At 42.4% G+C, this 17,337-nt stretch overlaps 1 protein-coding gene across 1 annotated transcript; it reads right to left on the bottom strand.

Moving 5' to 3' along the window:
• Positions 1 to 792: 792 nt before the first annotated feature.
• LOC139931664 (glutathione hydrolase-like YwrD proenzyme) lies at positions 793 to 15,806 on the bottom strand. Its single transcript, XM_071925229.2, has 12 exons — positions 15,707 to 15,806; positions 14,098 to 14,251; positions 13,755 to 13,908; positions 10,270 to 10,476; positions 8,773 to 8,925; positions 6,767 to 6,854; positions 5,780 to 5,951; positions 5,007 to 5,163; positions 4,062 to 4,244; positions 3,458 to 3,542; positions 2,446 to 2,541; positions 793 to 1,553 (listed from the first exon to the last, which is right to left on the bottom strand). Exons 1-12 carry the CDS (start codon positions 15,804 to 15,806, stop codon positions 1,408 to 1,410), a joined length of 1,695 nt encoding a protein of 564 aa, XP_071781330.1. The 3' UTR covers positions 793 to 1,407.
• Positions 15,807 to 17,337: the final 1,531 nt, after the last annotated feature.

Below are 17,337 nucleotides of genomic sequence, written 5' to 3'. Positions count from 1 at the left end.
CAGATAGCCGGGAGCGCTGCTGTCCAATAGGTCGGCTATAAACACACATGGCCAACACAATCTCCAACAGCTGAATCCAAAAAGCAATCAAAATGCATCCTTTCACCACAACAACACCCACACAGCAGTGGGACCTGCCTACATCCTTCCTTAATGCCGTGTTCAGTGCCACCCCTGCTTGAATCGGTGCCCCACCTTGGCCTCCCCAGTCTAAATGACCTGGACACGCCACTGCTCACATCCTCAAAACTGACTGTGCGTGCTGCAGCTGTGCAGGCTTATCTAGTGCAATGTACCTTCTTTATTTACCCCGGCTGAGTGGTGTGTTGAGGGGCAACAAGGCGTTTCCCTACAGCTAAAAATACACTCGCAGATAAAACACACACGCGCGCGCAACACCCACTATAGTGTCTTTTTCTCACATACCACTCACTGTAGTGTCACACACATAAACACAAGCTTGGTGGGGGACACAACAACTGTGAGTGAGACACTTCAGTGGGCATTGTGTGTGTGAGTCACTTTGTAAGGGAAAATGTAAGGGAAATCAATAAGTGTCCCTAATACAGTATGTACAGTGTGTGTGTGTGTGTGTGTGTGTGTGTGTCAGAGAGACGGGTGGGTCCCCTCAGATGACACCTAGAGAGTGGTCATGGGGTGACGAAGGGGAACGCTGGGTTCCTCAGCAGCCATGACTCAGACAAGCAGGAAGTCAACATAAAAATAAATTTATTTGCCTTTGTGAAAGCTATACAAAATCATTACAAACAGATTCAGTATCACTTGTTGATCAAGATATTTGAAATACAGACTATTAAATGTTTGTTTCCAATAACAGAAACGATCATCCTCCACTTTAAAATTGGAATCTAATCAACCAACCAACACTGATGGACTTGATCGACATGAATTCTGAAGTGAATTTATTTGTCTTCATAAAATGATAATCACCCTCAGTAAAGACATAACCATAATTTATAGAAGTATTTTGGAGACTTAAGCCTGAAGTTATAGTTATAGTTTTAGTAATTTCTGACAAACAGCACATCAGAGACACACGACTCCCATATTAAATCTATTAAAGTGAGTGTTAAAAGTCAGTCTAGCTACAGTAGTGTGATAATGGTAAATAGTAAATAAAGAGATGGAAACAGATAATTGTCTATGCCAAAAATACAAAGAGAGTTGAAGAAGGGCGTCTCTGGTCTGTAATGCATCATCGCACACAAAGATGTTCAGTGTTTTGTGTTGCTCTATTTTAAGAGAGAAGGGAAGAGAAGAGAAGAGAAGAGAAGAGATGGGAAGAGAAGGGAAGAGAAGAGAAGAGAAGAAAAGAAAAGAAAAAGGAAGAGAAGAGAAGAGAAGAGAAGAGAAGAGAAGAGAAGAGAAGAAAAGAGAAGAGAGCGTCTAGTAGCCCTGAGCACATCCATCTGCTCTCGGGTCCGATCCCGCCCACAGCACCCTGGTCGGACCATCGGCTTGATTGACAGATGGGTTCCACCAATCCCCCACTGTGATGATCTGTCCCCGCCCAAACTGAGACCTCTGGTGGCCTGCGAGTGGACGAATGAATGGATAAATGAACAAAACACGCTAGGTGGCGCTAAAATCATGAGGCGGGACATAGAGGGTGGCGGGTGAGAGATGCACACGGCTTGTGTGGTTGAGCGATGAGCACTGGGTTGGGCATTTGGTGCCTTTTATTTGTTCTGTTTGTTAATTATTATCAAAACTTGACACCAAGAGAGTCATAACTCACACATCATGCAAACAGTGAAACTGTAGGTACGACGATGCCAGAAACATTTATTAGGACAGCAACACGATGGCTTCACTGATTTGGCTTTGAATAAAAGGCAGTACAACAAAATGGATGGATGGATAGATGGATGGAGGGAAAGAAGGAAGAAAGAAATTAGGAATTCTATTTTGCGTCAAGTCTTTTCATAACCCGAGCCTTTAAATATTATAAAACACATTATCAAGAATTAATTTCAAAAATTAAGAAATTCTTAATTTCCAGTTGACATTGCATATAAAGGTGCTAAACTTTTATCATCAACAAATCATTACCACATTAATTTTGAAACATTAGTATAATTACCATAAACAACAACAAACAACAACAAAACCACCGCAAAGGACATCAGTAGCCTCTACACTGCATTTTACATTGTGTGTCACCAGGTTGGATTTCATAGGAAATCTGCTTTACTTCACAAATGGAGATTGCTTTACGGCACAAAACTGGAAAATGGTCTTATTTGTTTACGGTAATTATAGCAAGGTATCAAAAATTGTTTAAAAATGTAATACCTTTAAATAGAAATGTATTACAAAATGTGTCATGAATGCGTTTGATAGCAGTCAGCTAGCAGTTGTTTATTTAAATAATAGATATTAAAAGACTACTACAAACAGTAATTGTGTAAATAAACAGGGTACCTGTGATTGGCCAGTTGACTTGGTGGCCCCGCCTTCTCAGCTCCTCAGCCACCTCCTGGTCCACCCCCTCCTCCAGATTAACCAACCACTGATCAGCTGAATAGACACACCGACCAATCAGAATAAGATATTGATAACAAGTGTGTAGGAGCCAAATAAAGAAGTATTCTGTTAGACTGTGTGGTTGGTATATGTGCCCCATGTGGCCAACCTCGGCATTGAATTGTTGATAAATTAGCATCCATTGATGGCGTCATGGTCATTAGTACCGGCTGTGCACAGTGCATGCGGCTTCAGGACGCCAAGAGCCGAAATAGTTTTTCAACGGGTTTTAAGCTAAGTTACGTGTTCAAAGTGAAAGTTTAAGGTTTTTTTTTTGTACTTTGGGTTGCCGCGGCATATCCTGTTTTGGTCACTATAGCGTAGTTTGACACACACACACACAAACACACACACGTTGCCTTTCTATCTATTCATCAATTGGACTACCGCTGGACGCCAAACCGTGTACGTTTCTTGGCGATAGAAATATGGCTTAATGGACCTTTAGAAGGAAGCCATAATAAAGTGCTTTACGTGAGCATGGGACAGAAAACTGGGTTACTCTCTCGTGACCATTATTAATAACATGAAGTAAACGTATTATTGTTAAAAGTTAACCATAAAGATTCACACCTAAGCTGTGATTTTTCAATGACTCCCAGAATCCTCTTCTCGTATGCAGCACATACTCTGGCATTATAAATCCAAGCAGCCTAACATGACTGCATTAACTGCAACTAACATTACTGTATTACTGTACTAACCTTATCCTCACAACAGGAAGTACACCACCGGACAGTAGTTTGACTAAACACACACACACACACACACACACACATATAGGTATGGGAAAACATTCAAATGATGCTGAAACATGTTTGCATTGTGTATGTATGTATGTATGTGTGTGTGTGTGTGTGTGTGTGTGTGTGTGTGTGTGTGTGTGCATGGGGGAGAGGAGGGGGGGTACCTTTGTGGTCATAGTGTATATAGACTCTTGGTGCGTCCAGAGCCTGTTGAGGGTTCATCCCAAACTCCAGCATGTTCAGCAACACCTACAACACAAGAGAAACAACAACTATCAACACATTATACTGAAGAGTCAGACTGAACCAGCTATTTTCAAGTCATTTTAGCTGCTTCTCGCTGACGTGATTTGATTCAATGCCTTTATAATCTATTAAAATTGTACCAAAATATGCAAAATATATCAAAATCTAGAATATTTTGCCTGTCTGGAACACTTTAACACACTAAACACACTAAACAGGCTCTTCTTTTGGCAGCCACACTCTAATTGTATTTGTTCTCTATTCCACTCTATTCTGCTCTAGTTTGTGTGTATCTGTGTATCTACCAGTGTGTTATGAACGCATGTGTGCTTTTGTGATCTGTATATACACTTATAAGCAGGTGTGTGTGTGTCTATAGGTGAGTGTGTCTGTACGATTTAACTGATGAGTAAAAAGTCAAGGACATATTCTGCAGACTGCCAAAAATCTAGACCAAAATAACCAATAATAATTATAATCAACAATTTATTTACAAAAAATTTACAATTTAATTTTGTGTACCTGGACATGTCCTTGCGGCTGCATAAAAGCTCCCATCACCCCGAGTGTGGCGAGGAGGCGTGGCTTGTGCGACTTGTGGGCGGAGTCGGTGAGGAGGGCAGGCATTAGGGTGTGGTACGGCCGCTTCCCCCCGGCAACACAGTTGCTATGGTTACGATGCAGAGAGAAGCTGGCACCGCGATTCTGAGAAAGAGGAAATGTAAAGAGAGAGTGTTTTGTTTATGTCATGTATTTATTTATTTATTCTTCTTTTGACCCGTTTTCTCTTAATTGTGTTTCCTATTTTGTCTCCTCATTATGAATTTTACTGTTTTTTTTCACCTTCCTTCAAAGCACTAAATTCTGCATTTTAGATAAGTGCTATTTAAAAAACATTATTATTTATTTGGATTATTATTATTTTAGCTGGCTGACTTTTATTAAAGGTCCCATATTGTGGAAAACGGGATTTCCCTTGCCTCTTTGATTATAAAGGAGTTGGATGTATTATCATTTTTGTAAGAAATAATAGACTAACAAAGTGTTTTTTTCAAAGCGGTTGAGCGGTTGTCATTGTTTATTACCGGAGAGTTTTCCCTACCTGTAGCTGCCGGGCCGCGGTGTCTCACGTTTCACTCTTAAAACGGTTAGCCAATCAGAACAGAGGGGTCGTTAATATTAATGAGCCTTAAAGACACAGAGACAGAAACAGCCTGTTCTTGGTAAGGCTCAGAGAGATGCTGGAAAATGAAGGTGTAAAAATGGATTGAGAGTGTTTTTGGTACATGACACCACACACACAGCTTTGAATGGACCTCAAGACAGAAAATAAAACACTGGAAAGTGGAGAATATGGGACCTTTAACTTTTAACATAATCTTCGGCAGAGGTGGTATTGTTCTCACTGTGGTAGCAGCTACTGAATGAATAGAGAATCACACACACACACTCTTAGACCTCTCAGACCTGTAGTGAGAATCCACAGTCTTTTGGGACCAGCCCAGTTCCAAAGCCCATATAGACGCTGTTGACAAACGAACAGGCATTCCCCTGGCTGTCAATCACACAGAAATAGACCGTGTCACTTCCTGTCATCAGGCCAGGCTCCACTCCCTCCATGGCCCTGTGGAAACACACACACACACACACACAGACAAGACAATGCTTATTTTAGTGTTAGTGATAAAGACTGACATTAGGGTTCAAATTACGGTAAAAGTTAGGGTTAGGTGTGTGTGTGTGTATGTGTGTGTCTGTGTGTGTGTGTGTTGGTTAATGTGGGCACATACAACTCATAATATCTCTAAGGTTATTAGGAAATAAAACAACAACAATTTTGGGATTGTCTCTGTGTGTGTGTGTGTGTGTGTGTGTGTGTTTGTTGAGCATCATTATGTTTTATAGGTTTATAAGTCTGGGTGTGTTTGTCTTACAGCTGATCAAAACCAAAAGTTCAAAGTCTACGGTAATGATCACTAAATACACTCGCTGTTGCCAAAACACACACACACACGCACATACACGCACACACACACACACACACACACACACACACACACACACACACACACATACACACACACAGGGTGGAGGTGGGACAAGGCATGAAGGGATGGACATTGGGGTCAGGGGAAAGTAAAAAGTCAACAGTTCTATCTAAAGTAAACAGAGAAAGACTGGTACACATTGGTATCAACACACACACATACTGAGACACACACACACACACACACACACACCTGTCCATGCTGATGCGCTGGGCTCGCTGGTGGCTGTAATCCTTATCCAATAGGCTTTCCAGAGGGATGGTGACACGGTCCGGGTCGCTAAGGTTACGCAGAGCGTCTGTTAGGGCCAGACGGACAGCCTCCACCAACACATGGATGTAGTCAGAGCTGTTGTGGCCCACAGCTGTAAACACACAGACACAAAGACGCTGAATCATCAGGGTTCCCAAAGAGTGTCGCAAATCAAATTCCATTATCCTTACCTGACTGTTTCATGTCATGTAGTGCGATTTCCAAAACCAATATTTGTCACTGTCTTTGTTCAAATGTTCCTTGTTTGACTTTGGATTATTAGGGATTTGACGTTTTTGGGGTATTTTTCCTTCAAAAGTTTAGAGAACCATTATTTGGAATGTTGTCTCCATCTTTGTTGCTCAGCCTCATTGCTGTGGTGTTTCTGCACTGCTCTTCCCAGAGATCAGCTGTCAATCAAACAGTGTATCCAGTACTGTGACTTTGTCTTTTTCCTTGGATTTTCTGTTGATGCAGTTTGAGTTTCTCTTTTCTTTGTCTGTTCAGTCATGGTGGCTATCACTGCTCATGCTAACTACCCAGTTCTTCTTCTGTTTATTCCAAATCGCTGTTGCTGCTGGTGGAAATGTAAAATGCATCACTTAATGTGCAACAGGTTTTTTCCCCAGGAAAGAGCTACCAGACACCGGGTGTTTAGAACAGCAAATGTAAATGTTTTCTTGAACTGGATATAGGCTGAATCACTATTGTGTTATATCAATCTGTGATAGAGAGTAGCAAAATGGACATTTATTTATTTGAAAATGTCAAGGATTATTACTTAACATAGATCTACCAGCAAGCAAACCTTAACTTTAGCACTTGACTCTTTACATACAATTTGTATGTAAAGTTTGTGACCCATCAGCATCACTGGACTCATAATATCTTCATTTGAGATACTGCTGCAGTGTGGCCTGTGGTTACCTTTGAGAGGGAAGTTATCCAGGATGTTGAGCACCAACAGGGCAGCCAACCCCTGACTGTTAGGAGGAGGCTCCCATAGACGCACACCCTGAACACACAAGACAGGTACAAACAGGGCAGCAGATGAATAATAAATTCATTTTTGTACACTGTACACATTATCAGGGTATTAAAATAAGTGGTAAAGGATAAGGCTGGTGTTTTTAATGCATTTCTTACTGTCAACAAATCCTATGAAAATAACAAAAGCAGCAATGAATTTGTTTTGCTAACAAGTCTCGTCCATGTAGCCGATGCCCAATAAAGTCATGTTCCAGCAGCCATAGAACTCCATTGTATTAAAAAATAAGGGTGCTCCGATCGTTCTAAATAGTTTGATCGGTGGTCTCTATAAAGGCCGATCAGAAGAGCCGATCAGATGACGCAAAACACGCGAGACAATTTCTCTACGCGCCGCTAAAATGGCTTCACCGGCCTGGCAGTTCTACCAGGTGTCTGAAAAAGACAATAAATTTGCAAAAATGTTAGGGAGAGACGAGTTGGGAAGAGATCCAAACAGAAGTAGTCTCTTTGTGCGGTCTGTCTCTCGCTCTCTCTCTCTGCCTCTCGCGCTCTCCCTCTCTCTCTCTCTCTCTCTCTGTGTGTGTGTGTCGCGCTCTCTCTCGCTCTCTGTCTCTCTGTCTCTCTCTCTGTCTCGCTCGCTCTCTCTCTCACCGGACCCGTCTGTTTGCCTCCCATTGCACACGCGGGCGGGAGGGATATTTTTTTTTCCATGCCAAGAAGACGACCGGCTGAATTCCCAAAAAGAAGAACTAAGGGTTATTAACGTTATTCGGAATACAGCTGGGTTTCCGAGACTAGGAGATTAGCTGTATATAGGCTACTGTAGGTGCTAGTCAGTATCCAGAGTGGACTGAAAACGTTAATATTTACTTTTTAACTCTGACTCTGAATGTTTGCTCCCTCAATCCAGATTAATATTGAAAAATATTTTGTTATGTTGCAGTTTTTATAGTCTCTAAAGTTGGAGTAAATTGATAAAGGCCCTGTGTTTTCCGTCTATTGGAACTGATTTTTGTTGCCTCAGTAGGCCTATATATAATTTATTGTTCTAACTTGGTGTGTTGTGCACATTTAGCTTTTATTCAAATTTTTATTTTATAAAACGTTATTTATTTTATTCCACAGGAAAGCTATATTTGTTAAGCTCTAAGCTGCTCCCAATAACCAAGCGTAGGCTGCTATGGTTTAAGTTGTGTCTCTAAGAGAGAAAGTGGAATACGTTGCACATGTTGCCTGCCAATAAACAGTTGTCAATTCATGATACTTTCTCATCTCTTAATTTTAATACTTAATATACAATGTTGTTAAGAATAGTTAAATAAATAAATAATGCTACACAATGAATAGAAGGCTTCAAATAGACCCCGTGATCGGTATCGGCCGATACTGCTTCCAGCGATCGGTGATCGATGATCAGCCCCAAAAATCCTGATCGGAGCACCCTTATTCAAAAACTATTAAAAACACGTCACAGAGCCATGCCGCTGCTCTGGCAGCATATTTCATCATCGCGATGCACCGGGTCGGCCGACTTTTTCCTCAAACAACTTAATAAGCCGACCATAAACACGTTTTCCATCTCAGGAAAGTAGTTCCGTAGCACCGAAAATAGTCCCCGGCGTAATGAAGAATTGGTTCCCATTTGAATTTGATTTGGTAATAACTACAACAGCCTGACTTTTCATGGTAACAGTTAGCGATTTTTAAAATGTAAACTATGTCTTTGTGAGCTGTATTTCAAGGTTTTTAGCTTACAATTGGAGCCAATGACTTCCGGGTTGACGGCTAAAAACAGTACGTGGGAAGTGGGAAAGTAACAGGAGTAGAGCAAATGCATTGTTGATTTTGTTATTTTCATACGATTTGTTGACGGTAAGAAATGTATTTAAAAACACCAGCGTTATCCTTTAAGTAAAATAAGTGTCTCAGTTTGCCGACCCCACCTTGTAGTCTGTGCTGATGGGAGTGATGACCTGACTGTCATGGCTGCTGAGGTCATCCAGGGTCATGACTCCCCCATGTTGGCTGATGACATCAACAATGGCTCGGGCCACTCTGCCCCGGTAAAACGCCGGCTTTCCGCACTCGCCTAGCTCCTGTCGTCACATCGGTCCATCAACACACATCAATCAACCAATTCATCAATCAAAGCTTTTATGGTTTCTGTGCGTGTCACTGATTGAAAAATAATCGTATATTTTGCTTTCCAATTTGATTTGAGGTGATGTTTTTTCTGTTGCCTCTGTCTTTCCCAAACAGAAAAGCAGGGGAAATGTGATTTTAGTGATTTGACGCTCAGCATAATGGAAAATATGCGGGTGACGTGTCGACTTTCATCGCGCATATCTACCAATCCGATCAACGTGTTCATATAACAAAGGGGGGAGTGTATGTGTGTGATTGTGTGACTGTACACAGCTAGGGAGTAACACACCCGGTCATCGCTGAGGAATGACCCTTATGATGCCATGGAAACCATCCATCAATAAGGCTGAGGTCACGGCTATTGTTTAACTGTCTCAGGAACATGTGTGTGTGTGTGTGTGTGTGTGTGTGTGTGTGTGTGTGTGGGTGGGTGGGTGTGTGGGTGGGTGGGTGTTCTTGGCATTGCTTGCATCGCTAATGACTAAGCTAATGACTGCATCAGTAAAGCAGAGCGTCAATCAGTACATGACGGATCAATACAGCTCACCTACCATCTACATACCCTAGTGGTGACACACACACACACACACACACACACACACACATAGCGGGGACAGCCATAGTTCTATTGAAGTCTCTCAGACCGGAAGCCACAGAATGAGCGTGGTGCTATGAATATCACAATGTACACACACATACACACACACACACAGAAGGGAGATGAGGACTTGGAAAAAAATGCACCCCACCTAAAATGGCTTCAATGGAGAGTTTTAGTGTCACATTCTCCATTTCTCTTCCATCCTTCCTTTTTTCCCTCTCTCTCTTTTATTTTGATAGGGTTCTTTGTTGTGATTTTAGCGGATTAGAATAACAAACCCGCTTCCTGCTCTTCCTTCTTTCTACCACTCACCCTTTCACCTCCTCCCCTCCCATCCTTCCGTGTCTCCCTCCCTTCTTTCACCTCTCCCCATCATCCGTGCTTCTCCCCCGTTCTCTCACCTCCTTCACCTTTCCTTTCCCTCCCTCTTCCCCCCTTGCCTTCCTTTTCCTCCTGTCACTCCCTCCCATCCACCCTTCCTTCTCTTCTCTTATCTTTTCCCCCCTCGCTCTCAAACCCTACTTCTCCCTCCCTCTTCCCCCGTTTTCCTCCCATAATCAGTCCCATCAGGGTTATGGAGTCAGGGTTAATTACCCAGCATGCCCCTTGGTTCATCCAAGGTCTACCCATATGGCAGGTTAAGTCAAGTTTAGTCATTTTTTGTTTATTTCCGTTTTTCGGTGCCACCGCCTACCTTCAGGGTCTGCGCCAGGGCGGGGTTTCGGAATAATTGTCCATGATTGGGCGCTCGGCCGTCAATCAGAAGGTCTCCACCCAGTTCCTTCCCGGCATGCCGCAGGGCGTCCGCCCGTTGCCCCCAGTGGTGAGCGGTTACCTCGGCGACAGGGAACCCCGCCTCCGCCAGCTCCGCTGCCCCGCCCAGCACCTCCTGCAGGGAGAGCTGGGGACACGGGCAGAGGAAGCGCACGCTCATTACCTCACAGGAAGCCTCGCTAAGCAGGAAGCGTTGAGTCACTGTTTGACAGGATATGTGTGGATATGAGACGAAAGCCAGTTTGTAATTTCCTATCAGGGTTTTCCTTGCCTGTTAAAGGACAAATCCACCCTCAGCGATAGTTTCTCCAGTTGAGAAAACGTGAGAGTCACCCCCCCTTACTTAGAATGCAAAAAGGTCTTGTAGCTGCATTGCATTCTGGTCTTTTGAGGCTACTACTGGTGGAAAAATTGGTCTCTCTGCCTCTTCTATGATGGATTTCTCCCTGTATAATTGTCAGTGTTGGGGAAAGTTACTTTTGAAACTAACTAGTTACTTTACTTCGTTACTTGCCCTAAATAGTAACTAGTTACGCTACTAAGTTAGTCTTTATTAAAAGTAACGCGTTAGAGTACTTTCACGTTACCCACTTAAAAACATGCCTTTAAAATACGTCTCTGCTGATGTCATCACTCTTAATGTACAGAAATCATCACTAATCATCACGTCTGGGTCACAGCCTGAAGAAACAATCTACTGTTGTCTAAAGAAAACATCAAGGTGCTTTCAGTCACCTGGTTCCACAGTAAATACTCAGTGGGGGCTTGGACCGACTGGATGCCTTTCTGCCGCCACTGCATCACAACCGTAGGTGATTTTGACTTTATCAACACTGTGAAACATTGGCTCTGTGTTCCTCTCTATAAAAAAAGCCTAATTTGAGAAACATTATGCTATCGACACGGAGCTATTGACGTTAAAAGGCGCATCAACCGGTGAATATCAAACTTCAAACTAACTTCACCCCGGTGATCAACGGAGCCTGAACTGATCCGGTCTGGCCTCAAAGTAAACGGCAGACTGCGCTCACAAGCTTTCAATTCAAATCTTCAGGTTAGATAGTGAAGCTAAACTTACAGGTAACAATAATGTTCTTATCCTTCTCTTTGATCAGATCAAAGTAATGTGAATATCTCCAACTTCTGCTTGTTTATTGTTGTTCATTCTGAAAGCGAGTTGTAACCTACAAGCCTCCACCGCACCGCAGCCTGCTGCAGTCTGCTTTTAATAACATGTAGCGTACAATACCTTATTTTTTTAAAATTTGCATTAACTAAACATTGAACCATTTGAAAGAAAAATAAAAGTAGCGAAATGTAACTTTGACAAAGTAACTAATAACTGATTACATACATTGAAAAACTAACGCGTTAAGTAACTCATTACCACAAAAAAGTAATCTGATTACTGTAGTGCGTTACCCCCAACACCGATGATTGTTGAACGTCTCTTGGTGCAAAATGGCGGCTCTAGAAAGAAGCCCTCGCTCTTTGATTCTGAGGGACTGACACCAAAACCTGACGTTTACCGCTGATGTTTTAGATCGCTGAAAAATCTTCTGCTATCAAAGTCCATTACAGCTTTGGCCAGTTATCCACGGGAATGACAAAAATAAAGCCCCAAATAACAAAATGGAACCAGGAATACAAGTTACATCACCTATAGTTGTCTTTAAGTGTTCAAGTGTTTTAGGGTGGATGTTTCCTTTAAACTCTTACAGGTTTCAGAAAGCCATGTTTAAGAGGTTTTTTTTTTCAAACCTTTTTAATGCTACTTGGAATTGCATTTAAGAGCAGTTTAAAAACCAAAATAAAGAAACTATTGGATTTGCCAGCCTACTTCTAAGCTAAGGAAAGAAAAATGACAACAGGAAATGAATAATGAAAAAAACATTCTGCAGGTTCACTCTTAGGGTTAGTGGTACAACATGCAGAACATGTTTTTTTCATTATTCATTTCCTGTTGTCATTTTTCTTTCCTTAGCTATGTTCAGTTCAGCTGAATTTAATACATTTTGCTACTTTTCAAATAATAATTTCGTCTTTCAGACTGTCTCAGATAGCAAAGCAAGTCCTGTTCTGACCAAATAAAGGACAGGGATAAACAGTCCATGGGCCCAGTGATGGTTTGTCCACTCCTTGTTTATCTCTCCTAGGTTCACCTTCAGCACCACTACTGGTATTCCAAACAGGACAAGCCAAAACTTCATACCTGGATCAGACAGCTGTGAACATACCAGGACAGCAATGAACACAACTGTTTACAACACACACTCAAGAGTCCTTGCTCCCAGATGTGTGTGTGTGTGTGTGTGTGTGTGTGTGTGTATTTCCCTCCTAGCCGGGGGCCGTTTACTCTTGCAGTGTTTACGTTCAAGATGTTTATGATTCCGATTGTTGCATAAAATACACACACATGCACACACAGATCTACACGCACAGACACACAAACACACATTAGGCTTGGGCCGATATTCGATATTCTCGAGTATCGTGATATTCCCGCGATATCAATTATCAAATATTATTATTATTATTAACAGCCTAGAAATTGGATGTAATTTGGAAGAAATAAAATTTTTAAAAATAAAAAAATAAAAAAGTAAAAAAAAACGACCCCCGCAATAATATTGTATATCGCGATATTTTGGCGAGACAGTATGTGATATTAAATTTTGGATATGCCCAAGCCTAAAGGCCCTGACACACCAGGCCGACGGTCGGCCGTCGGCCAATGTCGGGCCGTCGGTAAGCGTCGGTGTCCCTAGTTTTTGCGGTGTGTCCCGCACGTCGGCACTAGTCGGACCCTGTCGGCGTCTTTTCGGCCGATTGAGCATGTTGAATCAGTGTCGGAGCCCGTCGGTGAGAGAGATCACTCTGATTGGTAGTTCGTGTTTTGCCTCTGGATGATTGGACTGATAAATTCCTTCAACATGTGGAACTGAACAAGAAAGAGCCGAGCGAAATTTTTTAAATTGGAGGTTTCATTTATCTCCAGCTCTCGACACCGGTTCGGGAAAGCCCCTTGAGCCCCTTGAGCCTGTCGCTGGAGTATCCATGATTTCACCCATTTAGTGCGGTTTCTCCTTATTTTTCGCCTCCGCCTCTTCCTTTCTTCTTCCACAATCAAAAGACCAAGGGCTGACAACGCCAGTGCCATTTGCAACTTCTTATCAGACATATGGTTATTTCCCCTCACGCAGGCGCAGAACGTACGTGCTAGTTGGCCGTCGGCTGTAGTCTTTGCGGTGTGTTCAGGTGCAACTTTTTGGACCAGACGCAGGCGACGTGAGGCGACGCAACAGTCGGCCTTCGTCACCGCTGGTTCTTTGACGTCGGTTTGGTGTGTCAGGGCCTTAACACACACACACACACAGACCTGACACAACACACACACAGTCAAACCTTGTGGCTACCAAACAGCTGTACGGCATCACACCAGCATGCGGGAGCTCCTGGCACAGTCACATTTAGGGCGTGGATCGCAGGAACAGGAGCCTCAGCAGTGTAACCACGACCCTGCAGGAGGTCCAGGGTCTGGGCTGCCGGCGAACGACCACTGAGGAGGGAGGGGGAGAGAGAGAGAGAGAGAGAGAGAGAGAGAGAGAGAGAGAGAGAGAGAGAGAGAGAGAGAGAGAGAGAGAGAGAGAGAGAGAGAGAGAGAGAGAGAGAGAGAGAGAGAGATGTGGGCGCTCAAGTAAGCGCTTCATATATTAAGTGAGACAGAGTAGACAGGAGGAGTCTCTACCTGCCGTTAATTCCGCTGATCTCTCCGGTGTTTCCATTGTAGAAGAGGCAGAAGGCGTCTCCGCCGGGACCGGTGCTGCCCGGCTCTGTCACCGCCAGCGCCGCCGCTATGGCGACCGCAGCATCTGCCGCATTCCCGCCACGCTTCAGGATGTCTTGACGCAAACATTAATACACATATTTAGCACGTGATGGGTTGATTTGAATGAGTCATTATTGGCCATATCAGAACTATTAATAACAACAGAGACCGTCATTGCAGATGTTTGAAGGAGTTCACATAAACAATAATGTGTAATATGTATTCCCCTCATTAGCTTATTGAGGGTCATGAAAATAAGTCTCCCCTCTGACTCAGACAAATAGCCAGTGTTGGGGAAGCTACTTTGAAAGCATAGCTTTGCAAGCTACCAATTACTTCACACTGGAAGTAGTTGAACTACAGCAAAGCTACCCTAGGGAGAAATCTAGTTTGGTTAACTAAAGCTACTTAGAAAAAGTAGTTCAAACTACTTTGTAAAAAAAAATGATCAAATTGACAGTGTACATGTGATATGAAATTATAACAAAATATAATACAAAAAAGTCACATGCCAGCAAAAAATGCCACTCAATTGAGTTTATTGCAAAAAGTGCCCACTTGTTCACAGGTCATACATAAACCAAAAAATAAAATACCCCACTATTCATGGGAAAGTGCAAGTAATGTCAGCTTTGGTTTTGTATACAATGTCCATCAGTCAGACACCTGCCTTCCAGAAACTAGAGTCCAGGTGGGGGTATTGCAGCAAGCAGGATTACTCAGTTAGCCAGGTAACTTCTAAAATAGCATGCAACAACTTCTCTGAACATTTGTTAATAAATAGCAATAATCATTTATTGCCATGTGTAACAAGTATGGAATGCTTACTCCCCATTCACTCCCGCAGTATAAATTCTAAACATAGATTCTCACAATAAGTAAAAAGTAATGTACACAATAATTACAGTAGAAAGTAACCAAGTAAGAATTATCAATACTATGGCAGATTTTTGCACCACCCGCCATAATGTGCCATAGTAGTTTGTAGTTTCAGGAGTTAACTACACAAAAAATGGCAAAAAAGTAATTTCACTATGCAAACATGAATGTAGTTGAACTACCAGCAAGCTACTGCAAAATGTAGTTAAACTACTAGTTTAATTACATGTAGTTCACTACTCCCCAACACTGCAAATAGCTTACCTAAAGTGCACGTGCGCACACACACACACACACACACACACAGTTAGTTAGTGACTGATATTAGGGTTCAAATTACAGTTAGGTTAAGAGCAGTCATGAACAAACTTAATTCACCCTCACCCATACACTGACACCCACTCTCTATTATTCTTCATCCTGATATAGAATAATTACGGTACAACCATTTTGTCATTAAGCCTGCTCTGTTGCTGCCTGCCTTCACTATTGCGTCTGTGGACAAAACCAGTCTCTGTCTGTCTCTGTCTCGCTCAATTTTGTTTCAATTCAACGAGCTTTATTGGCATGACATACATGTAAATACTGCAAAAGCGCTCGCTCTCTCTGTGTCTGTCTCTCTTTCTTTCTCTCCCTCTCTTTCTCTCACCCAGTCCGACGCCTGTCGCCAGCGGCTGGCTGGACGCCGCACAGCCGTGTAAACACACAACAGGTGACCGGCGAGAGGAGAAGGTAAACTCGGCATCCATCCGGCTAAACTACCAGCAACTGCTAAAAACGTTAGCCTCGCTGCTAGCCGATTTATTCATCACATTAGCACACGGTAAGCCCCACAAAGAGTCTTCAGGTTGCAGTAAAGCACCAAGGAGCAAAGTTCACCCATTTAATAAATTATTTATTAATGTCGCTAGGCAAGTAGGGGAGAAAAATAAGTCGTGTTGGTTGGACCACACGCTTCTGATCGATTGGTCGGGCATTGATTGAGATGGCTGAACCAGGCTGGCAGCCAGTCGTGGATGCAAGATGACATCGATAGTTAATTATTCTCATAGTCTCAAAAAAAAAAAATCTTAACCAAGAAACAGTTGAAAATGAATGCTTTGCCATTTGCAAATGAAGCAGTTTCTATTTACATTTTCAGTTGATTAAATGAAAAGCGAATGGGCGCCAAACCTACAACCAACTTAGTGATTGTATCATGTATATATATATATATATGTAAAAAAATCCATTACTATTTTCATTCTCAGGCCTTAAGCAATTGAAGAGGGCTGATAAACATAAACGTTATGTGGGTGACCCACGAGAAATTGTCTGCAATCCAACACTTTACAACAAAATAAAAGCATTTAAGAATGTACACACACACACACACACACACACACACACACACACACACACACACACACACACACATACCCCACAAACACACAATGTCTGTTCAACGTTCAAGGTCTGCATGACGTTTCCTGTACTTTATATAATAACGTTGCTGCAATGTTGCTAAAATGTTACAATTTACAGGGTATTCTAGGTCGTTTGACAAAGTATGTGCAACTTTGTTGAAATTTCATAATAAAACAGCTAACCTACATCCTTTACAATATCTTTAACACTGTTGATATGTTAGAATACACCACACATACATTTGCACTATGCCCACATAGAGACATACCCACATGGATACACATGACATGGCAGGGATAATACAGAACATGGATACACATACACATGACAGAATTCTAATTAAAACCCACATGGATACACGTGCTAACACAAGGCTGTTTGGGTCAGCCTTGTGTTAGCATTAGCTTGGCAGCATGAGTTAACATAGTGATTCAGAACTTGTTTGGTAATATCATTCAGAGCCCGCAAAAACAGGGCCTAAGTGTCTAGTAGAATATTGAGGTAGCCTTGTGCTAGAATTTGTTTGCAGATTAAGTTGGTAGCAGCCATACCTAAAGCCCGCACAAATGGGGCCTCTGAGTAATCGTGTGACTTGGATAAACATTGAAGGTGGCTGGACAGCTGAGCGGGCCCTCCCAACTGTTGTTTTGTTAAACCTGGAGACCGTCAGATAACCAGCACCTAGAGAGATTTCAGCATCTGCCAATGAAAGAAGAACGATATGTCACATGGGACGAGGTTAAGGAGGCCCTAATAGTACATTTAGGTTTTTTCTGTTCAAAGAGGTCCCATACAGTAAATAGCCTGCTAGGAAATTCTCACATCTCCAGAAAGCCAGCTTCAACTTAGCTCGAGTCAAAAAGGAAGTTGCAG

Source organism: Centroberyx gerrardi, chromosome 9, assembly GCF_048128805.1.
Source record: "Centroberyx gerrardi isolate f3 chromosome 9, fCenGer3.hap1.cur.20231027, whole genome shotgun sequence".
Lineage (NCBI taxonomy): Eukaryota > Metazoa > Chordata > Actinopteri > Beryciformes > Berycidae > Centroberyx > Centroberyx gerrardi.
Note: the sequence above shows the minus strand (reverse complement) of the source record. Positions and strands in the feature narration are given on the sequence as shown.

Coding starts and splice junctions, on each gene's coding strand:
- LOC139931664 (XM_071925229.2), bottom strand. CDS start 15,806: ATGGATGCCGAGTTTACCTTCTCCTCTCGCCGGTCACCTGTTGTGTGT. Junction 5,164..5,779: donor CAGCGCATCAGCATGGACAG/GTGTGTGTGTGT, acceptor GTGTTTCCACAG/GGCCATGGAGGGAGTGGAGC. Junction 1,554..2,445: donor AGTCAACTGGCCAATCACAG/GTACCCTGTTTA, acceptor GTCCACTCGCAG/GCCACCAGAGGTCTCAGTTT.